Source organism: Idiotropiscis lumnitzeri, chromosome 7 (assembly GCF_059441095.1).
Source record: "Idiotropiscis lumnitzeri isolate Australia: NSW breed Sydney's pygmy pipehorse chromosome 7, RoL_Ilum_1.0, whole genome shotgun sequence".
NCBI classification, from domain to species: Eukaryota; Metazoa; Chordata; class Actinopteri; order Syngnathiformes; family Syngnathidae; genus Idiotropiscis; species Idiotropiscis lumnitzeri.
In genome coordinates this window covers 3727451-3750214 of record NC_142397.1, presented here as the reverse complement: position 1 = coordinate 3750214, position 22764 = coordinate 3727451, and the positions used below count along the sequence as shown (strand labels likewise).

Below are 22764 nucleotides of genomic sequence, written 5' to 3'. Positions count from 1 at the left end.
GAGGTGCGTGCTGACAGGATGGAGTGAGTTCTGCCACTCCCACTGCCTGCGTTCAGCGGATCCGCCCCCTTCCTCTACGCTTCCCCCCCCCCCCTCCCCCTGACGTCTCCTCCGTTCCCCCGGACTACCACGACCTGGCGCAGGTTTTCAACAAGGACCTTGCCCGTACCCTCCCGCCCCATCGTCCGTACGACTGCGCCATCGACCTCCTCCCGGGGGCCCCCCTGCCCAACACCCGGCTATACAACATCTCCAGGCCAGAGAAGGAGGCCATGGAGACGTACATCCGGGAGTCACTTGCGACCGGTCTCATCCGTCCCTCGTCTTCTCCTCTGGGCGCGGGCTTCTTTTTCGTAAAAAAGAAGGACGCCTCGCTCCGCCCCTGCATTGACTTCAAACCATTAAACCAAATAACGGTCAAAAACAAGTCTTCGCTCCCCCTCATCGACCCGTCGTTCGAACCCCTATGTGAGGCCCAGATTTTCTCAAAGTTGGACTTACGAAATGCTTACCACCTGGTCCGCATCAGGGAGGGGGACGAGTGGAAGACGGCATTCAACACACCATTGGGGCACTTTGAGTATCTGGTGATGCCTTTCGGACTTACCAACGCCCCCGCCGTCTTCCAGACCCTCATGACGGACGTTTTCCGCGACATGCTCAACCGGTTCGTATTCATATACCTCGACGACATCCTCATATTCTCCCGCTCTCTCGCAGATCACCGCCGGCATGTCCGACTGGTCCTCCAGCGCCTCCTGGAGAACCGCCTCTACGTGAAGCCCGAGAAATGCGAGTTCCACGTCCCTTCGGTGCCCTTCCTTGGCTACATCATCGCCAGGGGGCAACTTCGCCCCGACCCGGCCAAGATCCAGGCCGTGGCGGAGTGGCCCCAGCCCACCACCCGGAAGGAGCTGCAACGTTTTCTCGGATTCGCAAATTTCTACCGCCGTTTCATCCGGGACTACAGTAAGGTCGCCAGTCCACTCACCGCGCTTACGTCCACAGCCACCACATTCCAGTGGACCCCGGCGGCCGCCCAGGCCTTCACCCACCTGAAGAAGGCCTTCACCAGCGCCCCCGTACTCCGGCACCCAGACCCCGCCCTCCAGTTCATCGTGGAGGTGGACGCCTCCGACACCGGGGCGGGGGCCGTCCTCTCCCAGCGGGATCCCGGCACCCAGGTAGTCCATCCGTGTGCCTTCTTTTCCAGGCGCCTATCCCCCGCCGAGCGAAACTACGACGTGGGCAATCGAGAACTCCTCGCGGTGGTATGGGCTCTCCAGGAGTGGCGGCACTGGCTCGAGGGCACCTCGACCCCTTTTTTGGTCTGGACCGACCACAAAAACCTGGCATACCTGCAGTCCGCCAAGAGACTCAACCCCCGCCAGGCACGCTGGAACTTATTCTTGAGCCGTTTCAATTTTACCCTCTCCTTCCGCCCCGGCTCGAACAATGGGAAGGCGGACGCCCTCTCACGTCAGTTCTCGCCCCCTGCCAGCCCTGACGCTCCGGAGCCCATTCTTCCCGCGGCCTGTCTACTGGGGGCGGCCACCTGGGACATCGAGCAGGTCGTCCGCAACGCTCAGGAGCAGCAACCAGACCCGCGCCCAGTCCCTTCCGACCGCTTGTTCGTTCCCGACACCGTGCGGTCACAGGTACTGCAATGGGGGCACTCATCCACACTCACCTGCCACCCGGGGGTGGCACGCACTCTCCGCTTCCTCCAGCAGCGTTTCTGGTGGCCCCGGATGGCTAAGGATACCCGGGAATTCGTGCGAGCCTGCTCCGTCTGCGCCCGCGGAAAGGCCTCCCACGCGGTCCCCGCCGGCCTCCTCCAGCCCCTGCCGATTCCAAGCCGTCCATGGTCGCACATCGCCCTGGACTTTGTTACCGGTCTCCCTCCGTCCAACGGACACACAGTCATCCTCACCCTGGTCGACAGGTTTTCCAAAAGCGTCCACTACGTCCCCCTGCCCAAGCTGCCCACCGCGCTTGAGACCGCCAAACTCGTCACCCAACACGTTTTCCGACCCCACGGCATCCCGGAGGACATCGTGTCCGACCGGGGCCCCCAGTTCGCTTCACAAGTTTGGCAGGAATTCTGCAAGGCAGTCGGGGCCACCGCCAGTCTCTCCTCGGGCTACCACCCCCAATCCAACGGCCAGACGGAGCGGGCCAACCAGGACCTGGAAGCCGCCCTCCGATGCGTGGTGGCCCGCAACCCGGACTCCTGGAGCGACGCACTACCCTGGGTCGAGTACGCCCATAACTCCCTCTCCACCACGGCCACAGGTATGTCTCCCTTCATGGTCTGTTTCGGTTACCAACCACCTCTCTTCAAGGACCAGGAGCATACCGTGGCCATTCCTTCCGTGGAGGAGCATCTCCGCCGGATCCGGGGGGTGTGGGCCGAAGCGAGGGCCGCCCTCATTCGAACAGCCCAGAGGACCAAGCGACTGGCTGATCGCCGCCGGTCCCCAGCCCCGGACTACGTGCCTGGCCAAATGGTGTGGCTCTCCTCACGCGATCTTCCCCTACAAGTCGAGTCTCGTAAGCTGGCTCCTCGCTTTATCGGTCCCTTTCCCGTCGAAAGAATCATCAACCCATGCTCTGTTCGACTCAAACTTCCCGACTCCCTGAAGATTCACCCCACATTCCATGTCTCCCTCCTCAAACCGGTATCCTCCAGCCCTCTGAGCCCTCCGGCGGCACCCCCCCCACCCCCCATGATAATAGACGACCACCCGGCTTACACGGTGGCAAAAGTCCTGGACGTTCGGCGCCGGGGCCGGGGCTACCAGTACCTGGTGGACTGGGAGGGTTACGGTCCGGAGGAGCGCTCCTGGATCTCCCGAAAACTGTTTTTGACCGACGCCCCCATCAGGGAGTTTTACGCACTTCACCCGGACAAGCCGGGTAGGACGCCAGGAGGCGTCCGTTAGGGGGGGGGTACTGTGACGGTTCGGGCCGGGGAGGAGGGCGTGGCAGTTCTGTTTGTTACAGGTTCACGATCCACCCAGCCAGGCTCTCCTCCGGAGAAAGTGGGCGTCGGCTCCGGCGCACCTGCAGCTCGTTGCCGGCAATCAGCGCCGGCTTAAGAACCAGCCTCGCCAGGAGTCCGACGCCGGATTATCTTGTCACCTCACGTGGTACTGGCTCATGTCTCGTCTTGTTTCCCGTTCGCCTGACTCGCCTTGCTCTCGTGCTTGCTTGACCCCTGCTCTGCCGTCTTCCCCCTCTAGCCGACCTGAACCCGTCTGGTCCCGCTCCGCACGCCAGCGCCTCCGAGATCCCGCCCGGCAAACATCCCGCCAGCGCTCTCCGCTCCGCCGTGCTTCGCGCTACCTCGCCAGCCCGACTTCGCCTCCCGACGCGTCTCGCTCGACCGCACCCTCGTCCGCGCCACCCGGCACTTGCCCGTCGGCTTCCTTCGACGTTGTCCTGGACGACGCCTGCCTTGTGGTGAACTCTCTCCAGCTCGCATCCCCACTCCAGCCCTCAATAAACCCTGTTTCCCACTCACCTGTCGCTTCCGGGTCCTCCTTCCTTCCCTCACGGTTCGTAGAACCGCGACAATGTCATTCCAACAGCAGAAGAGTTGGACTGACCTTGTTGCCGTTAAAGACGTAAGCAAGCTCATCCGCTCCCAGTTCGGTGTCGGATCGGACGCTGGGACGAGCCCAGCCCACTCGCATCTCCCCCGTGGTCACAGCCTCAAACTCAAAGTACCACTTCCCTTGCGTGATGCCGTACGACCTCTCGGCCCTGAAGAGTCGAACCTTGTCGCCGCGGATATTCTCCAGACCGTGACCGGCTGCAGGAAGATGACGCAAAAGTCGAAGTTATTTCCGCAACAGAAAAAAAATGTAATCTTTACAAAAGAAAGTTTTAGCTTGCCAAGTCACAATGGTATAATATTACAGTCCAAGTCAGTTAGATGAAAGTCATATTTTAACAATAGAACAGTTTTTCTCTTATTGGACAAGAACAAAACATGACCATCATTAAACCAATTCCACATTTTCAGAATCAATGCAATAAAATATAACATGCGTAATTGTCATAATTATCTTCTTCATATTCTGGAATAGTATTCGTTATGAAAAAATGGATTATTGTCTCGAAAAAATGCATTGTATTTTAAAAGAAAAAAAAATCCTGTCCATGTTTAAAAAAAAAAATAAAATTACGGAGATATCGTATCAGAGCTTTAAACTATCCGAAAGCTAAGGTAGGGAGTGCTGGAAGTATTTTAAGTGAATTAAAATTAAATGCAATTTTGCTGTTTGCCAAACTATTTCTCCCATCTCTTGGTGGGTCTTGGGACCGATTGACAACCACAAACTTGTGTAACTGTATGAAGATGACTCACTGCTCTCCTGGTCTGGAGGTTCAATGTTGTAGCCGTAGCCAATGAGTGTGCGGACGGCATTGTTGACGCTGTCCCTGTTGGTTTTCTTAGTTCTCTCGTCCAGCAAGTTGTAAGGCACCAGACGAGGGTTTCGCTTATTGAGGATGTCCTGAGAGAAATGTGGACAAACATGTAATATAGGTAATCACTGCACCGTGGCACATTAGTCATTATTTTCTCCTAACATATCAACGCCAGTCACAAATAGTGATCAGCAGAACAATTGAAAATGAAAAGCTCTTCCACTGGATGAAAGTACGTACAATTACCTGGTGTTAAAATGGACGGAAGAATTTGACACACTTCCACCATGTAGCCAAACAATTTACAGATTACGCGATAAATTTCTTACCTGCACTATGCTGTAAGTCCACCCTTGCCGTACACGATCCCTTGCCCAAACATTATGTCCGTTTTCCGCCAGTTTTTCCACAAGTTGGTTCTGGTTGGGTGTCAGCTTGACGTGGTTAAGGTCAAGTGGCGCGGGCTTGTATCCATTGCTCATGATATAGCTACAAAAGACACAAATGAGTTTTTTCCCCCCACCCGACAAGTATTTGTGACAACCGACAAAACATATTCGCGAATGTACGTCTTGGGCAGCTTGATTTTCTTGAGGTTCTCCTCGGCTTTTTCGTCGCCCATGCCGACATGGCAGCCCAGAGCAAGGAGTGTCCTGTGAGAGGACAAGGAGGCGGATTCAAGATGAGCACAGCTTTTTAGTAGAAGATAAAGATTATTTATTTTAGTTTATTTCAGTTTGTCACACGGATTACGAATGACAGAAATGCTAATCTGTAGGAAGTTGGTCAAGTTTACGCAGTTCACATTCGAACTGAGTCATTGATGAGTATTTTCTAATCGGTACTGTATCTATGTTTAACACCCAATCAAGCTCCAAATCAAGTTAAGTTCCGAGTCGTTACCTCTCAAGTCAAAGTGACAAGTTTTTTAGTTTTTACAGAGTGACAGTCACAAACACTCAACAAGAAGCTCACTTAAGAGTCTCTCCGGACATCTGCAAGTTGTAGTTCCTCTCGGGCTCTGGGAGACTCTGGAAGTCCACCAAACAGGGATGAAGCTTCTTGTTGTCGTCCCGGAACTGTGAAAGAGAATCACAGTGAGTTACTCTCAGTAAAAATAATTTTTACATTTTTTTTTTCAAAACTGTCTTGGTTGCCCGGCACGAAATGGCCCAAAGCTAGTAGTTGGGGACCACTGACTTAGTGAAAAAATATTGCCACAAAATATTACTATTTAGGAATTTTTCCTGTATCTATTTATTCTTTTAAGTTATTACATTCCTCTAGTTCAACTCACAGTTCCGTACGTCCATCCCTGCTCGATGCGGGTAATCGCCCACAGCTCGTGAATATTCTCCGCCAGCTTCTCTCGAATTCTCTCAAGGTGTGGCGGCAATACAATCTACAGCCATAGATAGATAGATTATATGGATAAGACAAATAAGATTGATAAGGCAGACAGAGGGGGAGAGAGAGAGAGAGAGAGAGAGAGAGAGAGAGAGAGAGAGAGACTGTGTGAAGAAGCAATTGAGAGCCGAAATAGAGAGCCAAAACATGACTAAACCTGAACTGTGTCCACGGGACACGGTGTGAAAGAAGTGTGGGTGAGCGACAGGGTGGGGCCCAGAAGATTGCGCACGCCACTGAAGTCATGCTTGTACTCTTTGATGGGCTCGATGCGCATCCTCTCCCTGGGCAGGAGCGCCTCGTAGCACGGCGCGTAGCCCGGCGGGGGCATGAACTTGAAGTCTCCGTGGCGACCGCCCAGGAGGAAGCGAGCTCTGTATAAAAGAGGAAGTGAGAAAAGCTATAAATGCTGCAGGGATGTCGGATTTGCTGCGATGATCCGTCACATTCATATCAAAGGTTAGTAAATGTGGAAGGCTGATGAGATTTGTACTCCTTCTACAAACCATTTTGAATCTGAGAGAACAATTTGGAATATTCTGAAAAAGATTTAAAGGACTGGTGTACTGAGCAACAGACATCGAACAGGTCGGCCAAAGTTATCAACAGCAGTTGATGACAGCAACAATGCATAATATTTTGGAGAGGACTGAAGACAAACAAGCATTGCTCTTACTTGACTCCCGCTGAGAAGCTGATGACGGGGAAGAAAAGTGCGTCCACGTTGAAGTTTTCAAACATGCCCTGAACGGGGTGTCCATTGATGCGGAAGGAGATACTGGGCACGCTCAGATCCAGACAACAACTGACCACGTCGTCCGCAGCCAGAGTGTGTGCGGTGGGTGAAGCCACTTGACGCGCGACCGTACCTGGTTGGACAGGTTATTGTTTTCATCACAGATCATCAGCGAGAAATGACGTGGAGGGTCAGATCTGGCCTTGAGTTTTGACTTACCTGACCATAAGTGAAGGCCGTCAAAGCCGTACGAGTAGAGGTCGTCACCCACGCCGTTGCCTCCCCAGCCCTCGCCGCCTCCGGGGTAGGGGCTGTAGCCTTCGGTCATGGCCCAGCCCACGCGCAGGTGTGACGCCTGCGCTGTCACGAAGGGTTCCACGTAGTCTACCATCATCTCGTAGTACCATTTTTTGTACTGCGTGGAACCCTCGCACGTGCCCAAGAAGATGTTTGGCCGGACACTGAGCACAGGCGACATCATAATTATCAATATCATGATTAGCGTAGACATGTTCAACAAAAAATAAAAAAAACAATAATAAATTAGAACTACTACTAATAGTGATGTTTGACTCAATTCAATTCTACAGTGGTTAATTTTCATGATATCAGGTAAAAAAATAAATAAATAATTAAAAATAAATAAATAAAACTATGTCATCTGTTCCTGGTGAGCCAATTGTGCTTTTTCATGAATATAAACAAAGAACATTTATAAAGACAACTTCTTGTGGCAGATTTTTCCTTAATTTGTATTCTTTGTTTACCATGATTATTGTTTCACTTAAGTGATATTTTGAGGCAATGTCTGAATTGGTATATAAAAGGCTCCATAGGCTTCAAAATCTGATTAAATCTGTCGTGTAAATCCAGCATGAGTGGCCACTGCTTGTGTACCTGGTTACGTAATTTACAATGTTGGTCTGAAGCAGGAGGTCACGGCCTGGAAGCAGGTTCTCAGTGATGCGGTTCTGATTGGACCTCACAGCGACACCGTTACACACGCAGAGAGAGCGCAGGACATCAAGAACCTAAAGGCAGCGCATTAAAAAAATATTGGAGAAAAATGTCACGTGAGGATGGTAAAAAACTCAAAAACAGACCTTGTGGTTCCGTCCATGCTTGTCCAGGAGAGAGATGATGGACTTGATGTGGTTCTCTTGGATGATATTTAGAACCTCGGGGCTTTCAATGAGCACACAGTAGAGCACCTCCAGAATACCTGGGTGTTTAAATGACAAAAAATAAATAAAAGTGAGAAGTTTTGGATTCCGCACACAAAAATGTGTTAAAAACTGTCAGACTAAAGTCAACAAATATTGTGTTCACCAGTGTTAAAGATTTTTTTTTTTTATTAAATAAGACAAAATGAATGCCTAAAATATTTTTCGAGTCACATAAAAATGCGTCAAATTTATTCCATAAAGCAGCACAGAAGCTTTTTGTCCAAATTCCCACTAAACTCTAATCTGAAGGGACGTTGTGATACCTGACGAAGCCTCCAGACGGTCCAGTTTGCTGACCAGCCAGTCCAGGTTGTCGCAGAACAAGGCGCAGTTGGAGCGGTTGCCCCTGATGAGCGAAGCTTTCCAATAGAGGGAAAACAAATCATGTTGAATGCGTGCTTTTGCTCGTCTTTATCCAGTGTGTGTGATTCTTGTACCCAGCAGCTCGTAGAGGAGGTTGACAATCTCCTTCCAGGACTCTGCTGCTTCCTCGCCTGCAAATTCAGAGAAGTGGGCCGCCGTGTTGTACACATTGAGCCTGTCGATGCACTCCAGCACGATGGTGATCATTCCCTGATGGAGAAACACATTGAAGACCTCAAATAGAAGCTGAGGAAATTTTTCAAGTTTTCAAAACAGGTATTCCAGATAATTTACAGCAAAAAAAAAAAACATTTTTAATTATTCTCTACTTTTGTACTTTTACTTTTATGTCAAATCAGTCTCTTTTACAGAAATGTATGCACTTGTATTTAACTAGAGACCGTGAGTATTGTTGCCATCTCTGATGCCTGCATGTAGGCCATGACGCATACCTCCTCTTGAAAGAGATTCTGCCGGTTGCGGAGGGAGCGGAGCTTGGTCTGCTTCTCCTCATGCTCCAGCTCCTCCTCGGGAGGACGGAAGTAGAAGATGAGATCCTGCAGAGAGAGGATGACGCCCTCCAGAGGGAGAGACAAAGGCCCCGGAGATTTATTCTTCCCATTCAGAGAGTCCAAACCCCTGAGACAAGGCAAACAAAATCCATTTAGATTCATGACAGCAAGGTCCATAAATATTAGAACACTATTCCAATCCTTTTGGCTCTAAACACCACCAAAATGGATTTTTTTAAGTGCAGACTTTCAGCTTTAATCATTGTCGGGTTATTGTCCATCTGCACTGTGAAGCGCCGGTGAATGAGATTTTGAAGCATTTGGCTGATATGATATAGAATACCAGTACCATTTTCATGAGCAGCCACACATGCCCACGCCATGGCACCCCCACAATGCTTCATTGATAAAGTGGTATTGTATCCTAAGCTAAATTACATCCATGCCGGGTAGTCGCTTCTGTTTGGTACTAATTTAGGGGGTTTTATGTGGTGAAAATTCTTTCGTATGTATAGACCTACTTGATAAACTGCCTGAAGAGACCCATGGTGCTATAAATCATACGAGCTGCTTGAGACTCCTCAGTCTGGGAGCGAGACACAGTGAGGGCATCATCCATGTGTCCTTCTTGGTGCAGGATGACCTGGAAGCAATGACATCATTGATTATCAGCAATATTGTATCATACTCTAATTTGTGGTGGGATGTTCTCAATATTAAATACAAAAAAAAAAAAAAAAAAAAAAGCAAACCTTCCTCTTCATCATTCCCAGACGCGCAGCTTTGGCGTCCAGCGCAGCATAAGTGAGCCACAGGCCGGTGGACACGTGCTGCACGAAGCACATGGACTCGCCGTACTTGATCTCCGGAATGCCCATGCCCTCCACGTCTCGCTTGTGAGCTACATCCACCTTCTCCTGCTCGGTGGCAACCAAATAGAAAAATTTTAAAAAAGAGCAACACTACTCAAATATATTGTGGAAATTTTGACCTGCAATTGAATTTCAGAATCAAGCTAAAAATGCAGTACAGGGAAAAAAAAGTCATATCAGACCTTTGAGATGCGGAAGCAGAAGGCAGATAGTTTGGTGTTGGCTCTGTCCGAGTCCACCACCACCAGGCCCTTTTCCTCATCCAGACACAGGTACCGGCCTGTGGTGATGTGGCGGATGCGGAACGATTGTCCCCACTTGAAGTGGCTACCGCTCCAACTGGAGGCAATGGAGAGACAAACATTCACAATTCTTTTAATCCTGTGAAGCGTAAACTGGAGGTCCATGAACCGTAGCTTGCGGGGTTAAATAAAGAATATGGGGACCAGTGCAAAAAACAAAACAAAAACCAAGATTAAGAAAAGACCTAAAATGATTGTGATGTATTCTGACATCCATTTGACATTGCCGCATGAATAGCTGTTGTTCTTTTACTGTAACATTTTTTTTAAGAATAAAAGAAATTTAACTTGGTAAAATATGACTCCAATAAACTGTGTTGGAATGTATAATTACCTGATCCGCAAAGGTTCCAACCGCCACAGCGAACGAGCCTGGCTGCAAACAGCACCGCCTTCGTAGTGAGCCATTCTAGAACGCACACACACACACACACACACACACACACACCAAAGAAAAACTGTATAAAATAATAAAAAGATGGTAGACAATGAATATGAATTACACAACATATAATTTGCATATTAAAAGCTTAAAGCTATAGAATAAAACAAATATATATATATATATATATATATATATATATATATATATATATATATACAAATAATACTTTAATTAATTACATTTTTAATCATTCATACATAAATGAATAAAGCAAGGGGGAAAAAATGTAAATTTCTGCCGTTTCGACACAGATGTTTTTAAGTCTTGCTCTTCCCACCTGCGCTTCTCCTCTCCTTCTTCGGGTGTGGCGATGGCCAGACACTCGTCCATGTGGCCGTGGAACAGCCTGAGAACGTGACCGCCTGTCAGAAACCCTGAAAACACAAGAACGCAGCCCATCATTAAGTCTGGCACAACTGTATCAATCTAGCAGGGCAACAACAACTAGCTTGGATTGCTTTTTGGATTAAGGATTTCTTTAGTTACGTTTTTACTCAGGATTTAGTAAAAATATAATTTATTCTTTGAAACCATTTGTTTCATGTGCCCCTGTTCAGTTAGTATTAGTTAAGTACTTGCTTAGCAAGTTACTGTGTTTGTGTGTGTGTTTGCACCTTCAGCTAGTTCACATCCAGAGCTAATGGGGTTCATATTCCACAAAGTCTGCATAAAGGAGGCATCCACCATCAGATCTCCACTAGCGTAGGACAGGTGCTGGGAGAGGAAGGATGAGGGTCCGTTTTTAGCAAAAATAACGCAATACAAAACATATTCTAAAATGTGTTTGAATTTCGAGGAATCTCACCAGGTATCTCTCAGAGGACACACTGACAAGGATGAGGTCATCGCCCACACGGACCTTTTCACCTTCAGATCTCTGCTTGGAGGCGGGATGGATGGTCCACCAACATGCCTCGCCTGTACAGACAAAAACACGGCGTCGGGGTAACTTTAATTTCCAAAAGCAATATAATTGCTGTTCACGGGGGATATGGACCGTAATAGACACCAACTGTTTTCTTTTCAAGGAAAGATCGGATGTGCAATTGTACAGCAGAGCAAAATCAAGACTCTCCGACACCTCAACCCAAGCCAAGCTTAGAACCTCACTAACATGAAACGACTTTGGAACAGTCGCAGAAAAATGTAACAAGGTAAACACAGAATAGGGCGCAATTCACAATAAAAAATGTCAAACTTACCAGTGGAATCTTCTTGTAGGCCCACGTCAAAGGCCAGCTTGTCTGTGAGCGAGCGAGATGTGGTCAAACAGCTCAGGTACTGGCAAGAAAGGCGAGATTTAGAACGTTGAAACCAAGCGGGATCTATATAAAATAAATAAATCAAATGCGTCACTTACCATTCCCGAGTGGTTGTGTCTGAGAAGGATTGCATGGCCGTACAACAAGGTGCGATGGCCGCCACCTTGCGAGGACTGGGGAAGTACAGGCAAGCAATAAAACATTTACACAAATGGATAACTCTAGTTAACGCACAACTTTGACCAGAAGTGATTCCAAACCTCTGTGCCATGGGAACGTATTCAATTTCCCTTTTTTCCCTATTTTCATTTTTACAAAATAATGTTCATTTACAGCAAAATAAATGATTTTGATGACAGAAGGCCAGAAGGACTGCCTGTTGTCATTCATACTAAAGAAAAAAAAATATTTTTCTGATTTCACACAAAGTAATTTTATGACTAAATTGAGATGAGGTCATTATTTCAGCGTATACATTTTTGGGGACCTTTATGCGTGGTAGTGAGTGGTAAGATTTACCTAATTGAATACAAAATATGTGCCTTGGCTCAGTAAAGGTTGGGAAACACGTCTTTATAGGAAACAATAAATGGACACCACAGGGATCACTAAGACAATAGAACAAAGTGGTTTCTCCCACCCCATAAGCACAGAGAGTACATGAGTTATACATAAATACAATTTCATAAAAATGTATTACATAGGGCAGCACGGGGAGCTAGCGGTTAAGGTGTTTGCCTCACAGTACTGTTAGAATGTTCTCCATGTACTTCAACTTCATTCCACGTTCCAGAACTGAGTGTTACATTCATTCAATCCAGACTAAGATGTCCATTGGTTATTTATTATTGATTTAAACGTATGTGCTCTGCAATTCACTGGCAACCAGTCCAGAGTGTACCCAACGCCCACCCAAATTCAGCTGGGATAAGCCGCAGCACACACTCGACCCTAATGTGGATAAGCACAATATAAAAATGGACGAATTACAATTACATACAATAAATAAAAATACTAAAAAAATAACAACACTGTAATTAATTATAAATTGCAGATATTTTTCTAGAAAAAAAAGCGATCATTATTACAATAATGCAGTACAATATTTCAATTAGTATTTTTTAATACATATTTTTAATTATACTATGGCTGTCCAATGAAGGGCATGTAATTTGGTGATTTTATTTAAATAAAACTGTACTATGTTTTCTTTGAGCAAAATAATAATAATAATAATAATAATAATAGAGTTTTCTCAACATACTATAAGGTTGCACTGTTGATTATTTAAAATCATTCCGAAATGTCTGTGTGTCGGATAAAAATAAAGATACATCGTATTTTAATCTTTCATAATAGAAAAACAATGACTGTTGCTGGTAATAATAAAAAATTAAGACTGCAGGAACGACGATGGAACAGATTTAAATTTTTATTATTTTCTCAGCATGCCGCAAAGACGGATTGTTTGAAAAAACAATTCAGTCACACCAACAGGGTGACGACAATCGACTTCTATGCAGGGTTAAGTATTCCTAATCCACACGGATCACACATAGGGGGGGACACGTACTACCACCACACTGTTAGCTCCGGGCGGCATTGGCGCTAACTTGGTAAGGACAGGTGTCGGTGCTTGTCTTTCTCAGTGTGTGTGTTGGGGTGTGTGTGTGTGTGTGGGGGGGGATTCTGGAGGTGTCTTGTTGCCCCTCCGACAGAGGTGGGCGGGACACTCCACTTGGCCGTATGCCATGCTATTCTCAACCTCCGGCTCGCCTTGCTAATCCTCATCTGGGATTCCCGACATGGAGCTAAAGGCGCAAATGGAGGTCTTACATTGCATAAGCCTCCATACTGCCTCTTGGTTTTGTCATTACCATTCTATTTTTAATGTGTACGAAGGGTAACACACGTTAGATGTGGTTGTGGCGTCACAATGACAGTGCAAAAAAAACTGCTGACATCGGGTGAGACACGTTGTTGATGATATCACGGACAGAAAACAAAATTTTGCAGCCACCAGAGGATTACAGACTGCAAGATAAGCCCAAGTAAAACTTCAACGTCAGGCTAATTTGCTTTTTTCGCCTATTTAGCACACTTATCTTAAATCAGATTATAAAATCTATTTTAATATCTCACCCAAAAAAAAACTCAAGAACTTAAAGTGGAGTATACTGCAAAATATTTTCTCCACATATTATAACGTGATGAAAGACAAGTTGAAATTGATTAAACGATGACGTTGTCGATATTTTTTCAGCACTGTACAGCCATGGACTGGTTTCGAAGGATCGGCATAGAAACTACGAAAATAAAAAAATTTAAACTAAAATTACAATACCCTTATGCGGAATGTGGTTGATGGAATTCGTGGAAGGCCTACGCATGTTTTTCTCTTCAACAAGCCCGTCTTGTGTAGGATTAGACGTCGTAGCCATACAATTACATTCATGATATATATGCAAACGCTTTGTGCTTCCTGTAAAGTAGTAGGCGGTATGCACCAAAGAGCTGTCATCCGCAAATGAACCAAGAAGAAGAGGAAGAAAGAGAAGAGGAAGAGGAAGAAAAAAAAAGAAGTAGAGGAGGAAAAAGAAAAAGATGACGGAAAGACGATAACAACAAACATTTGAAAACTATGTGATCTGCAACGTGCTCCGACTGTACTTAAGAATTCAATCGATTCGCAAATGTGAGTGCACTGACCGACTGGTGGACCAGTGAAATTTACTGACCAAAGTGATGACGGAAGCGGGTTAAAATAACATGACGGACTGACCGATTGTTGGACGGGCACCCGACCAGCAAAATTTTGTCAATTGCCCACCTCTGGACATTTGAAGATCTTATTTAGAATATATGAATCATGACGCCCCGTTGGAAACAGACACAAATGGAGACTTTTTTTCATGTGCAAGGACAGGAACGTGAAGATGTCACAGGAGGCGTCAACAGACAGATTGATAGATAAATACAGTAGATAGATGTTCACAGACATACCCATTTGTCCAAATCGACTGCCTGAAGAGGAGGGTGTCCAGATATCATCAAAAACCATTTTAAAATGAATGCAGCAAGTCTGTATTGTACCTACATTTCATCAACTCAAGTGTCAAAATACCGTATTTGCTGCCTATTCTCTACGTTCGCTTACCTCGGTCATCTCCACCGTGTTGGCCAGCATCTCCTGCAGAGCACGCACCGACAACGATTGCTCCAGAATAAAGTTGCATATTGCCAAGTCTGGAGGCACATTCTGCAAAAAAAAAAAAAAAAAGGGAGAAAAGAAAGCAACACCTGGTTGAGATGGAAGAAACAAAAGCTGGGGACATGAGTCACATGACTTGACTTATGTCACCAATCACAGGACAATTTATTTATTTAAACATTTTTTATCCAAGTAAAAGGCAATTGATCATCAGTACCCCTCGTATTTTTTAAATGATCATATATGGCTCAATGAGGTCAGTTTTATTAATTGTTGCCGAAATCATTTGTGGCCGAAATTTGAAAAGACGATGGACGGAAATGCTGGAATGGAAAGCGCAGGTGGTGGTATGAATGGTGAGCAGGAAGCCAAGCTCGGGCGGGGTCTTGCCAATTGGACTATGGGAATTTCTTGGCTGAATCGTTCCTTGACATTGACGAAAAGAAAGACAAGAGTCTCCTCCAATGACGACACACTGTTCATGTGGCCACACCCCCGGTCAAAGACACAGAACAAATTTCAGACACCATGTCTGGTAAGATAACATAGCAACGGAATCAGCTGAGAGAATTTTTTCTAGGTGTGTAATTAGTTACCTGAGCGTTGGATGTGGTCTCGAGGAAGCAGAGGCGGTTCCCGAAGCCCTCGCAGGACAGACAAAGTTTGATCTGCTGCTCCTTTAGGATGGAGGCGGTGCACTGCAGAACCACCTGGTCATCCTGCACATGGGAATTAAACAATTATTATTTACTTTTTACACAATGGCATTTCAAAAATGTTGACACAGAAGTGCTTTTTCACTCCATTCTTCCAGTAGTATCTCATGTTACCTATGCCTACACCTGACCACCACAATAACTGCAGTCAACGTTATGCACACGGTGCCGGTTTACACCTGCCATTCATTTAAATAGCTTTATATTTAAAAAACAAAAAAAAAGCAAAATTAGCAACCACAAATCTAATCTCATGTCTGATCATTCACAATGTGAGCGCTAAAATAATGTATTCGTATCTACTCTACCTAGTATTTTTGGCGATTGGAAAGAAAATGTCTATAACTGCCTATGTTAATTGTTAATCGTAAATGTGAAAAACCATTTTAATATTTTGAATGACTGAAGTCGATTTCATTTCAAATATGCAGTACAAAAAAAAGAACTGAGAGGGAAAAAAAATCAACAGTATAAATATCTCAAAAAGATGAATGAATAAATGAATGAATGAATGAATTGATTAAGGTTTATTTCACACATGCAGTACAAAAAACAGGAACTGAAAAAAAATCTACAGTATAAAATATCCCAAAATTAAAGATCATGAAAGAATGAATGGATGAATTGATTGAAGTTTAATAAAAATGCAGTGGAAAAAACAAGAACTGCAAAAAAATTAAATAAAATCTATAGTACAAATAAGCCAAAATGAAATATGTCTGAGTCCTCCAAAAAATCGGAAGAAGTTTAATTTATTTAAATCTTACCCCTTGGAGTTTACCAAGGATAAAAATAATTACAGTCCAAAATACATGCACACATACCCAAAATAAATATGCACATACAGTATGGTATATCACATGTAAACATTTGTACATACCAACACCCTAAATTCATGTCAAACTCATCTTACATTACCCTGAAAATAAATGGCTTGTAAATTACTTTATGTTCTGCAAGCGTGCATCTATGTATTCGTGGCAGAGACGCTCTTTAATTTCCGCTAACAAGCCAGGCTAAACCTAGCTCCTCCCCGACATGTTGTACTAAGATCCAAGTCTCCCAATCAAGATGGATCACTTCACATTACTTCCTTGACACCAATTACTACACCAATTAATCATATTATAAATGGAATTGGAGACATCTAATGACATCATACGGTCTCAACCAAAATGAGAGAATATGAAATTGAATTGAATTGGAGGATTTGTGAATAGCAGCCCGCTTATAGGTAGGGGGTTGTGGTATATCGGAAACATTTTAGATAAGGAAATGTTCTGGGATGAATTTCTCTCTTCCATGGAGTAGAACGTGTCTCATAGTTTGGTTGTAATGTTTTTGTTTGTTTTGTTTTGTTTTTTTGTGTCATGGGTGAAGCAAGGAAGCAGAGTGAGTCCACGTCCCCAGCGGAGCGCTAACAGACAGTAATTTGGCTGGTGCAAAAGACAAGCGATAAACACTCCTTCCCATGTCAAGGAACTCCCCCGACACTCCCCCCCCACCTGACACTTTACATTCTCAGCTGTCGCCTGCACTCAGCCATTACACAAGCAAGAAGATCCGCCACTTAACCTGACTCACGTTCCTCTCGCCCACTTCTGCTCAGATTTGTTGCATTTGTCGCACTCAACTTGAGGATATTTCAGACTTGGAGCGTTCGACTGGTGATTCTGCATCGCAGAGTTTTGGGTACACGGCCACCCGCTGCTTCGAAGCTAGGTGGAGGAAGTTTGCATGTTTATGACGCACAGCGGGAAAATGGAAAGTGACTCAGATGGGTGTCCTCGTAAAGGAGAGTTTCTGTTGCCAAAGAGTGTCCCCTCTCAACCACCCGATCATCTGTCTCTCCTCAGCCCCAAACTGTCTGCTCGCCTCTGGAATGGAGTATTGCGCCCACACACACCAGCTACATCACTAAAGAGATTCTAATGTAACTACAGTGATACCGCAACTTACAAGTGACCTGACTCACGAGCTTTGTAAGATACGAATCAGGCAAAAAATGGCGTTCGGCGATGATTATAGCGGCCTTGCGAACAAGCAACAGTGTGGAAGTTTTGGCAATTCTTCACAAAAGAGGCTTTGAGTTATTTATTGACACTCGCAGCTCAAGTTTATTTAAACTAAATGGGAAATCGGTATTTAATCAAACCAGATCATTTTGCGTCTTCGTGTCTTAATGCTCACACACAATGCAAAACGACAAAGAGAGAATATCAAAACTATCATAGAATTTACAGTTATAACCCTTTTAAGCAATGGCAATTTGAACACAAATAAAACATGCAGACAAACAAAACAATAAACGCCCATTCAATTTTTTTTTTTTTTTTGCCCAGTTGTAACTTAATTGTGTTCTTCATTTTATGGTGTAATTACAATTTTGCCCACTAGGCGGCGGTACACTATTGTGTATAATATCGTGTTCATTTAAAAAAGATGAGAAAACAGAGAGCATTTCAAGATCAGCCTCAGATTTGAAAGATTATTGAATGTCTCAATCCTCTCCCATCCTGCATTTTACACCGACAACACTGTACAATGTTTTTGCCTTATCCATTGCTCTTCTTGTTCTCTCTCAATTTATTGTATGTTTTTGAATGTGTATATATTATTTTTAGGTATGTTTAAAGACCGTAAAATAATAACTGCCATAAATGCTATAAAACATGCCTTTTGATACCTGGCCTGGCAACAAAAAAAAGTAGCCGGACAGCATTGGCACACGCAGTGACGACAAATAAAAGACAGAAAATTACTTTTTGGGGACACAAGTATTTGTCCTGTAGTTCTGCCTTAGTATAGAGTAGGAGTACTTTTTCCTCCTCTGAGCACATGACCACACACACCTCACCAGATTTTAGCCAAACAAATGTGTGGTGAGTGCATTTGCATCCGCGAAACGCTGAACCTTCCAGCAGTCCCACTAAGAGAATGAAGTCCAGGTTGACCACGAGGAAATCTGGCACGGAGGCCGTGCAAACTCTGGAGCTTAACTCACCACTTTATTAATAGAGGCCGCCTTCCGCTTTTGAAGGTTGACACTTTGCGGCGGGCCAAACACACACCCTGATTATTTGATAATCTCACCGCGTTTGAAAGGGCCAAGAAATTTCTATGTGGAGAACAGGATGTCCAGGTTATTGCCCGACTGACCCGTTGGGTCTGCATCGCCACACATTCTACGCAGAACACATCAACATGGCAGAGGGGAGGAAACTTGAGTCAGATGGCTTGACTAGATGGTGTGCCATTGCTTTTGTTTTGGATTTTTTTTTTTTTATGTAATGAGCGAAAACCTTCACAAATCGGATACCTAGGAATCATTTGCTTGCTTGCCTCAGAATTCTTCTTATAGATATTTAGAGGTGGGGGGTGGCTGAAAAAAATCATTCAGCACTTTGACCAGGACCCAGTAACTGGTGAGGCTGTTTAAAGCACCTCGTTCTTTTGCCGTGATTTTGCTAAACCAGGTCAAATGTATTCTTTTTTTTTTTTGACAGAACAATTCTTTGTTTTTTGTCTGATTTAGTTTTGGATGGCGTTAAATACAAAAGTATCCCAGTAAATATTTCCAAATGTCCTATTGATAGTTTTAATAACGGAACCTGAATTGCTACATTTTATCTATTTTTATCTAGTCGCACCCCCCTCACTATGATGCAGGGTGCAGAAGCAGAAGTTTCATGCAGGTAACCCAAAACCGTGAAATGCCAGATATTTTATCTTCATGTGTGGTGTCTGTCTCAAGAAAAAACATCTTTAGAGATTTTAAAAATCCTTGTGTATAGCAGGCCTTCCCCCCACCTCTGCTGGATGGACTCAAACATGTGAACCATGTGGAGACAATTTGATTAACTGACATCTAAAGCCATGTAAAGCCCTCAAATGGAGTAAGAAGCCAGCGCCATGCGCAGCAAGTTGAGCCAAATAGTCGTGACACATTATGGGCTCCTTACTGTTAACATAAACACCGCCGTCAAGCTCGAGTAGGTACACCGGCACCTTTTACAGGGCCCATAAAAGCTACAATTTTATGGACAAGAATGGAGGGGACAAAAACGACAAGGCATTTTTCTGTTAGCTTAATGCTAATTAGCCTCTACATATATGTTGGACACCAACAAGCAAGGAACGGTGCACTGGTGCACATGAACAATATAACAGGATTCACATTCATATATCCTTGATTTTTTGATAATATCAGCACCGCACTGATGAGTTCAGAGAGGCTTTTAGGAATTGCTATGAATCCAATTTGAGTTCTAGGTAGGACATGCCCCGCTGCAAAATGAATGGCTACTGCATGCATTGTCCAATCTAATTATCTGATTGCATAATTTGGGGGTCACTCTGTGAATGGACACACTGTTTGTTGTGTGTAAAAGGCCCAAAAATAAATGACACATGTATGCATATGCTCATTTTTCAGGATCTCAGTGTGAACATTATCTTAGAACCTGGAAATGTCAGCTGTTGCCTTATACACATCATTTGTGGAACAAGGGTGCCGTCAAACCAAAACGCAAAAAAAAAAAAAAAAAAAGAAAAAAAAAAAATTCTATGTTTTTCATACAGGTTGAAAAATGTAAAAAAAAAAATTTAAAAAAAAGAGACTGATGAGTGAATCAGGGTTAGTACAGTGAACATCCACCTATTTTAAATTTCATATTGAGGAACTACTGCATTATGCAGCGATGCATCATACTGAGAATGTTGTTGTTGTTCCTGCAAAAAGCAAAGAAAAATCCCTAATGGAACTGAAACAATGTCAATGATTCTCTTTTGAAATGAGTCAGCGAGCAGCATGATGCATTCGGCTCTCGACCTTGCTTTGCTCCATCAGCTCTTCCCCTGCGCTACGGGCCTTAGCCCTTCACTCCACTCCGACTATTTTCGGTGGCTGCACCTGTCAGATCACGTTGCCCCCTTCTGCTGACCAGCAGATACTTGGCTGGCTGGCTTCGGGGGAGCCGGCAACACGTTTTAGCAGCAGCACCCGGCTCTTGACAGCCAGTAAACTCAAATGTATGACAATTGCCGAGAAGGCCAATCAATCAATACATAGTACGCGTGGTGGAAATTCATACAGCTGGAAACCCAGATATACCCAAGATAAATAGGACGAAAATTACAGTGGGGGAAACAATGGGATAATATACAGAAAAAGAGACAAGATATAGTAAAAATATTACATGCAATGCAATATTTGATTTGAGAAAAAATACACATTTAGGAAACTAAAATATTACCAAAAAATGATCAAATCATATTTAAAAACAAATGTTTAAAAATTTGAGGCAAAATAGAAAATAACACATGATGTGGGATAAAAATACAAAATATTACATAAATATAGGGGGAAATACCCATGTTTTAAAAAATTTGCAAAAATATTAGACACTTAAAATGAATCAAATAGATGAATAGAGTTGACATGAATATAAAACAGAAAAATACAAAACATTTGAAAAAAAATACAAAATTCTCTATGAGACAAAAATACTAGAATTTAGGGCAACATATCAGATGAAAAATACAAATAAATAAAACAAAAAATACATTTTATTTTAAGATATTTTTTATTTAATAGGCTGATTAATTGGTTATCGGAATTTTATTCTGCCAAATATCTGAACCAGCAACGACCTAAAAAAAAATATATATATCCACCTCGGTGGGGCCTCAGTCTTGACTATCTTTAGCGGGATGCCTCCCCAATTAGCCCCCACCCCTGGTGTCAGACAAGAGAAGACCACCTGTTTATTGTGTAAATGACCAACACAGACGCAACAACAGGTGTGTGGGTGTGTGTATGTGTTCTCTGGACGTGTTCATTTGCCGGGCTCAACACTTTGAGAGCCCCACTTTGCCTGCAAAATCCTCTGGATCAAGCCAGCATCCACGTCTCAGTCAAATGATTTTTATTTATTTATCTTTTTCTAATCTGGTCACGCAAAGAATCAACACTGCAGTGTCTGAGTGATGAAGACGAAATGACTTCATCACACGAGTGAGGAGGGATTGGTGGTGGGGATTAGCACATGTATTTATTGCACAATATGCCCTCAAAACAAACACATTATCACATAACGACACACACAAAAAGCCCTCGGATAATAACGCAAGATGTCACACGGAAATACAAAATACACACACAAAAAAAAACAACAACAATCTTTTCTCGCCATTCCTTTGTGACGATGCTTGTCAGAAAGTGTAGCATGGATGCCATTAAGCGTGTTAAGTTTATTAAACAGTGGAGGCGTGTCACTGAAAAAAAATAACAAACTTCCAAAACACAAAATATTACTTTCCTATGAGCTGGGCGCTTTGGTGCCATCTTATGACACCTAAAGTGACATATTTTCTTCAGATAATCCAGTTTTCTCCCAAATAAAAAAAAAAACATTCTTGTTGTGTTAATTGATGACTCAAATTTGTTTGAAGGAGTGAATGTGAGAGTGCTTGGTTCTTCGTCTCTATGTGCCCTGCAATTGGCTGGCGACCAGTTCAGGGTGTACGTCTCTCACCCAACGTCAGACGGGATAGGCTTCCCCACACCTGCAACTCTCGTGCGGATAAGCGAACAGAGATGTGTGGCCACAGCTTGCAGAGTTTGCAGAATGTACGTACTGATACGCAAAGTTTTCCCAGGAGATCCTTGTAAGGTCAATTTAAAAATGGTGTTTACACACACACACACACACACACGCACGCACACACCAAGATACGTCCCAAAAGATGCTAGCAAGTAGGCCACTGGCTGCTCCAGCTTCTCCCTCCAGGGTGCACACTTATAGTGACAGACTATAAAAAGAAGCTTCAATTATAGACTGAAACTCAAATACAACTTGATAGTGTCTTTCTCAGCCATGTGAGGCATACAGTGCAAACAGTGACACAGCTTTAACATTCAAAAGAAAAAAAAGATACAATGATGCCACCCCATGCTAATCATTAGCATATCTCGCGAAATGTTCAGCTCAGTCCAATAGAGTTTTGCTTTTTTCTTTGTTTTGTGGGTTTTGTGACACCACCGCAGAGATGTGACTCAACATTCAACATTGTCACCCATTTTATACAATGCTATTAACACAATTGACTATTTACAAAATTGATTATATGTAGATGATATTTTCCACATATATACATATCCAGTGTATAGTTGATGTTATTCTAAGGTTATCATCATCAAAACAAACAGGCTCAGATTGGTAAGGTAATGAACGTTATTAGCCCAATAATCACCAAAAGTCCACTTAAAAGGTC

General features: G+C 44.1%; 1 protein-coding gene across 4 annotated transcripts in view; it reads right to left on the bottom strand.

The window, feature by feature from the left end:
* The window catches only part of ryr1b (ryanodine receptor 1b (skeletal)), a 68483-nt gene that overhangs the window by 42244 nt on the left and 3475 nt on the right, over nt 1-22764 (bottom strand). For 3 of the 4 annotated variants that reach the window (XM_088300755.1, XM_088300756.1, XM_088300757.1), the window contains exons 3-27: nt 15370-15492; nt 14720-14821; nt 11661-11735; nt 11503-11581; nt 11106-11218; nt 10915-11014; nt 10578-10674; nt 10190-10264; nt 9736-9892; nt 9434-9598; nt 9203-9324; nt 8622-8808; nt 8244-8379; nt 8070-8165; nt 7684-7802; nt 7478-7611; nt 6800-7041; nt 6521-6713; nt 6002-6218; nt 5735-5839; nt 5413-5516; nt 5007-5090; nt 4767-4926; nt 4376-4523; nt 3612-3817 (exon numbers count right to left, since the gene is read on the bottom strand). In XM_088300755.1, the coding sequence (XP_088156881.1) occupies nt 3612-3817; nt 4376-4523; nt 4767-4926; nt 5007-5090; nt 5413-5516; nt 5735-5839; nt 6002-6218; nt 6521-6713; nt 6800-7041; nt 7478-7611; nt 7684-7802; nt 8070-8165; nt 8244-8379; nt 8622-8808; nt 9203-9324; nt 9434-9598; nt 9736-9892; nt 10190-10264; nt 10578-10674; nt 10915-11014; nt 11106-11218; nt 11503-11581; nt 11661-11735; nt 14720-14821; nt 15370-15492 (3339 nt within the window). Of the gene's footprint in view, nt 1-3611; nt 3818-4375; nt 4524-4766; nt 4927-5006; nt 5091-5412; nt 5517-5734; nt 5840-6001; nt 6219-6520; nt 6714-6799; nt 7042-7477; nt 7612-7683; nt 7803-8069; nt 8166-8243; nt 8380-8621; nt 8809-9202; nt 9325-9433; nt 9599-9735; nt 9893-10189; nt 10265-10577; nt 10675-10914; nt 11015-11105; nt 11219-11502; nt 11582-11660; nt 11736-14565; nt 14587-14719; nt 14822-15369; nt 15493-22764 lie in introns of all 4 variants that reach the window. The other variant, XM_088300754.1, reaches the window with a different exon arrangement.